General features: G+C 46.3%; 1 protein-coding gene across 1 annotated transcript in view; it reads left to right on the plus strand.

The window, feature by feature from the left end:
* Positions 1-2958, plus strand: part of FBXO15 (F-box protein 15) — a gene marked incomplete at its 5' end in the record, with an annotated part of 40127 nt that extends 37169 nt beyond the window's left edge. Inside the window, 2 exons of the mRNA XM_082853061.1 lie at positions 994-1118; positions 2585-2958. Of these exons, the coding sequence (XP_082709187.1) occupies positions 994-1118; positions 2585-2854 (395 nt within the window). The 3' untranslated portion in view covers positions 2855-2958. The remainder of the gene's footprint in view (positions 1-993; positions 1119-2584) is intronic.
* Positions 2959-6358: the final 3400 nt, after the last annotated feature.

Raw genomic sequence — 6358 nt, forward strand, 5'->3', positions numbered from 1 at the left:
CTGCGCCGCTTCGCGGGGCTCCCGCCCAGAGCTCGTGTCCTGGTCCTGATCTTCTGGCCGCAGTTCCGCGAGGACACCGTCTAGAGTTTCTAGAATGGGGCTCTGGCTCCCAGGGCAGCTTGGTTCTGGTTTTCTTTTGTCCCGTGAAATGAGCAGCATGGGGTCGGAGAGCATGTGCCTTTCTCTGCTCTCCTTTCTCTGCTCTGCGAGTGACTCACATCTCACCCTTGATCAGGTGCTGCCTCTGAAGAGAGCTTGCGTGCGAGTGAAGGCCTGTGACCTCGTCACGGGTGATGCTCCCCTTTGCAGGACGCATTAAAGTGGTTGCACGGGGCTCAGCCGTCCTGTAGGCCCCCGGGCGTGCGTGCACCTGGGCCGTGACAGCCCTGGGTGGCGAGGCTGCTCCCGGGCAGCTCTGCGTTGGTCCAGGGAGGGCCGGGCTCTGGTCTCAGCTCTTGGTCAGCACATGGTGGGATTTCTGCTTGTTCATACAGTCCTGCGAAGACGTGCGCTGGGCTCCTTCCCTGACCGCATTCCACGTTCACTGGCTCTCACCCCTCCTTTCTCTGGACGTCTCTCCCCTCCCTCACATTTAATGCCCTTTTTCTGTGCAGTTTCCGGCCTCGGTTTTCTTAAGTTCCACGGCTCTGGTTTCCCATTTTCCTAGCGGTTTGTTTAATCAAATCAGTGGAACCCTTGCCTCGTAGCTGTCTCCCCATCAGTGACAGGGTGCTGTCCTGTCCACCCCAGGCATCTCCCCGTCTCACCACTGAGACAAGCTCATTTCTCTGTCTCAGGAATGCAGGTGGATATAGTAGTGCCCTCGCCTCAGCCAGACGCCCGAGTCAGCTGTGTCAGGGTCTCCTTCCACCCCTGAACCCAGTACTTAGCTCCACGAGGCTTCCTTTATAGAGCAGCAGATCTGAGGGATCTTGACTTGTTGTCCTGCGTTGGTTGGCATATAGTAATTTTAAAAATCTTTGATCTTTTCAGAATACATTGAAAATGAATATATGAAGCTCAGTGTGATAAGTTTTAAAAATAGCACCGAACACCTACCTCTTATTGGAAAAGTTGGCCTTTCTTGGAAAACTAATATTTTTGATGTCTGTATAAAGGTAATTTTTCTTTTCTTAAAGTACCTGGTTTCTGTATAATGAATGTGTCTGTTGATGCATACGTATGATGCTGCTTTGAAAGTCCTAGATTTATTGTTCTGGTGTCTGAAGATTTGTGCACGTCCTCTTAGCCAGTGGCGATCAGTTGATTGATTTATCCAATGTGTATTGAGGGCCTTTCGTTTTCCACTGGGCGTGGTGGAGTTGGTGCGTAGGTGGCGCGCAGCGCGTTGCTGAGCGGTGTTGATTGCAGCCTCTGTTCCCTCCAAGTCCTTCTGGCTGTTCGTTTTGTGGAGAAAGAGTGGAGCCGTAGGTTGGACCAGGCAAGTAACATTTACTCAGAAACATCTTAATTACTTTTCAGTTACATCTTAGGACACCAACTTAAAGTTTATTGCAGTTATAAGTTCCAGCATACAGATTTTTCCTTGAACAGTTAAATCAGTTTTTACCTCTATCACAAACCAGCCACATGGAGGGGAGGGAGGATGTGGTGGCCGGGGACTGGCAGAGGGGCGGCGAGGAGGGTTCTCACGCAGTCTCGCTTCTCCTGTGATCCCTGTGCCCGTGGGTGCCCTGGTTGTCACTCCTCTCCATCTGTGTGTTGTGGGATGAACAGGATTTCCACAGGATGCGTCTGCTGTGGATGCAGAGGGCCCCAGTTAAGCTGGCTTAATTCTGCCTACAAGCATGGATGCCTTGTGACAGTGACTAGGGGTGATGGCTGAGGCCAAGAGTAGCGTTGTTGTTGAGCGTGAAAAGCAAGCACTTCAGTATCATTAAGGATTCTCTCTTGATCCACTTGCTATTTGATATACTGAGATGTTTTATTCTGTTTATTTGTGAGCAGTTGTTTAAACCTTGGGAAAGATTTATCACATACACAGGAATATTATTTCATGTCTTCAGGAGCACAGACCTGACTTTTTAAAGTGGATTTAGATGAGTCTTACAAAAACACGTGCTAAAATGTTGAAGTCACAATGGACCTTGAGGACCTAGAAAGGCAAAATATCAACATGGCAGACTTAAAGGGTCAGCATAATATAAAAATAATATAATTTGTTTTGTGTTCCTTGGTAATCGAGAAGCAGATATTCAGTTCCCACTGTGGGGTGGGAAGGGAAGCGTTGTAATCGTACAGGAAACAAAGCTTTATCCCAGCTCTGACCATTGGAAAGGCAGTCTCTGCGTTTGTTGGTGCCGGTTGCTACGCGCAGGCGCAGCAGTTCAGTGATGGCCAGAGCTGACCTGGCCGCCCTCCCCACCTCCCCGCCACACCCCCTGCCGAGGACTGTCACATGCTTGTCACATGCTGTTCCCGCTTCCTGTAATTTTGTTCTCTTTCCTCTTCTCCCTCCTCCTTCACTTAATCCTTCATGACGAGGCTCCATCTACATTTATGAAGTCAGGTCTAATTGGCCATTTTATCCTCACACTTACGAACATCTGTGTTTATTTTGTAGAGTTGCTCTGTAATGGACTTAACTCTTTTGGAAGAATATGGGAAACCCTTCTGGTGTTTCAGTTCCCCGGTGTGCATGAGACCCTCTCCCGGGCCCTCTGACGGCCCTGCTTTCTTGGGGGAGACGTACCGTGTGGACTACGCAGACGCGGAGGGAAGGGTGCACTTGGAGCTGGTGTGGATCGAGGAGACGGGAGAGTACTTTATCGTCAGCCTGGCGCTCTACCTGCGGGTGGCAAAGATAAACCACTGGTTTGGGACCAAATACTGAGCATTAGCAGTAGGCGGCAAATTATTGTTGCTGTTTGTTTCTTTTGGACTGACTGGTTTTGTTCTTGGTGTTTGTTGGAAGTTAAAATAAAGCAGTAGTCTGTTCGATGTCCTCTTATTTCACACTAGAAATCATGATTTCTGAGTCATTTTAAAGTTAAGGTTAGAAGATTAAGTTAAATTTTAAAACCGTGAAAATAGCACATCACAGTGGAAATTCATGTAAAAGAAAAAGAAAAAAGATACTTGCTTCTCTTCTGCACTTACACTTTAAAAAAACAAGAAAACGGATCAGACTGAAAACAGGTCAGTTTTCTCTTGAGGGTGTGTGTGTGCGCGTGTGCGTGTGTTGTATACGTAGGGTTTTTTCTTTATTGGTTAGAGCCCCAAATAAAGAAATACATTTCAATGTGAACTTCATGGTATTCATTAAAATTAGAAAGTGCTGTGTTCATGGCATTTAGCAGCCACATTAGTGTTCAATAAAGCAAAGTAAAATAGACAAGTGACCTGCTTCACAAGGAAAGATGCACCTGTAACCATCAGAGGAAGTTGCTATCCCTTAGAAGAGCGAAGCGTGACGCACATGCAGTTCAGACACCCAGCTCTGCATCCGTGGGACGGGGCGGGAAGGACGCTCCCTCTGCAGAAGTGCTTTAGGAGAATCCGTAGACACCTGGGGTTCAAATGGAGGTAACATCCACCTAATCACGTTTTTCAGGGATCTGGTTCTAAATTTGTTTGAGATTGTATCGATTATCTTTTTCTATCATATTTTTATCTCCCACTTAAAGTTGTTCTCAGAAGTGATCGTTGAAATGCCATGTTGCTCCCACAGGGGCATACACGATTAAACTCCTCCCCCCTCTATCTCTCTTCTTCTCTTATTGAAATATCAGTTTTCTCTTGAGAGGTGTTTGTGTGTAGAATAAAGAGCTTGAAGACAGCAATAAAAGAAAAGGTTCTCAACCAAAGAAACGTGAGAGTAAAAAGGATCCCTGCTCTGAAGCCATCCTCACCCTCCCGCCGTCCTAGGTCTTGGGCTGCAGATGTTGGGGAGGGAGAAATTTGAGATCCGTGTCAGACACTGAGAGCACGGGGCGATGCTACTTCGTGGTCTTGCCAACAAGGGGATGTGGAGCCCCTGCCCCTGCCCCACCTGAGTGGCATTTGGGGGGTGGAGAGGCAGTGGTTTGAGCCGTGAGCTCAAGATGAAGTTAGAAGAGGACAGGATGCCCCGAGAGGCAGGTGGCGGAAGCCATGCGTCACCAGCAGGACTGAACTGGAAACAACCACAGAATAGTGTGGGTAGTGACTCCTTGGACTCACTGGGTTAGATGGTGGCGGGACTAGATGTCCTAGAAAATAGTAGTAGAAGTGAGGTAGCCCTGGAGAAAGAGTGCTGATCTCTTTATCCCTGGTTGAATGGTATTTGGATGGAATGGGAGCCGGGTAATTCACGTTGGCAATACCGTGGGGAAACCTGTAGGTGGAGCTCACAGTTACAGCACTTGTCTGCATCCCAGTCGGCTGGTCCAGGTAATGCAATGCCGGGCTCGTAATCCATCCTCAGTAGCTGTTTGTTACATCCATGGAAACTACTATAAGGGATATACCAGCAGCTGTGGGAGCGTGCAGGAAGCAGAGATTGATGGGGGTGGGAGTCCTTCCCATCTGAGCTAACTCCTGAAGGAAGGTTTATCGGGAGGTGTTGGGGGAGGGGTGAACGAGGTAGTCACCATCATGGCGCCTCCCCAAAGCCGTGCGTGCACACCACATGTCACCAAGTGATGCTGGAGGACTCAGCCTGGCCCCCACTTGCCCTTTCACGGGTCTGGGATAATGTTCAGCTTTGTAAAGCTGTTATTTGGCTTCATATTTCTAAAATAATCTGTGGCTGTTTCTGGATTTGTCAATTTGGGCATATATTGACTTACAGTAGATAAAATATCTCTCTTTTACACCAGCTGCTTCCCCTCTTGCATCATACCAGATAATTCCTGCAGTTGAAAATACGTTGTTGTGGTTTGTTGCTGTCTATAATGTTGTTCCCAGGGATGCTTCTCTCTTTTACAACTTTTTATTTTTCTTGGATTAGTAATTGCCTTCTTTTTCTACTTACATGGTTTTCAACGAACCTAAAATTTTCCTTAAAGATCTGTCCAGTCTTTCATATGTTGGTCAGCGTTTCAGTGTTCCCCCCCCCAAATGCTTAAACATGTCAAATAATCTCTAAATTCTACTACTTCTTCCCCTGCCAGGCTCATCCCCTGAGATCTGCCTCTGTTTGCTTTAATCTAAACTTCTCTCTAGCCCTACTGGACAGCCCACATCCTGGGAAGTTTCCTGTGTGAATCCTGCCTTATGGAATGTTGTCTTCATTCTTGATTTAAAGTTGACCCTTGAACAGTGCCTATGTGGACCCTCTACACAGTTGAAAATCTGAGTATAACGTGAGGTCAGCCCTCCATATCTGAGCTTCCTCAGTATGAGCTGATTCAACCAACCTCAGACTGTGGAGTGCAGTCGTATTTACTGTTGAAAAAAATCCAAGTATAAGTGGATGCGCACAGTTCAGACCAATGTTGTTCAGAGGTCAGCTGTGTATCCTTTCTTCAGTGGCATGCGTTCTCCTATCGGTCTCTAAGAAAGTGACACAAGAGATGCATTTGGGATCCATGAATTTCTGAGAACGTCTGTTAGATAGTTTCATTGGGTACAAATTGTAGCAGGAAGAATATTTTCTCTTAGAACCTGGAGGACATTTTGTCGTGAGCATTTATCCTGTGGTTGTCCTTGACATATATGACGCCATTTTGGTTGGTCTTCCTTTGCATGTGCTCTGTTCTTTTTCTCTTCTCTCTGGAAGCTTTTGGAATTTATGCTCGGTACCTTGGAGTGGGTCTTTATCCTTCATTATGGGTCATTTTAATCTAAGAATTTGTGTACTTCAGCTATGGGTTAAAAAAATCTGTCAGTATTTTCTCTTGTATTTTTCTGTAACTTTTATTAATCAACTGTAATCCTTTCTGGATGGATCCTGTGAAGTCTCTTATTTTTTCCATCTTCTGTCTCTTAGTCCTTTGTTGTGCTTTCTGTAATAGTGTCTCAGTTTTATTTTTCAACCCTTTTAGCTAATTTTCTTTTTTATTTTGATGACCAGGATTTTACTTTATACGAATTTTTTTCTAACTGCATATAAAACATTCTGTACCTGCTTCATAAATGCAGTCTCTTCTCTAAGGCAGGGGTTGGCAGACTTATTCTGTAAAGGGACCAATGGTAGTTTTGGCTTTTGTGGAACGTACGGTGTCTGTTGCACCTACTCCGCTGTGCCGTCGAGCATGAAATCAGTTGCGGACAGTACACAAGTGAAGGGCCCGTGTTCCACAAAACCTTGATTTACCAACCAGGCTGAATTTGGCCTTCAGGCGGCAGTTTGCAACCCTGCACACCGGTCTCTGGGGTTATCAATTTTAGTTTTCAAAAAAGTTTTCATCTTCAC

This window comes from Leucopleurus acutus (genome assembly GCF_964270905.1).
Source record: "Leucopleurus acutus genome assembly, chromosome: 13".
Taxonomy (NCBI): domain Eukaryota; kingdom Metazoa; phylum Chordata; class Mammalia; order Artiodactyla; family Delphinidae; genus Leucopleurus; species Leucopleurus acutus.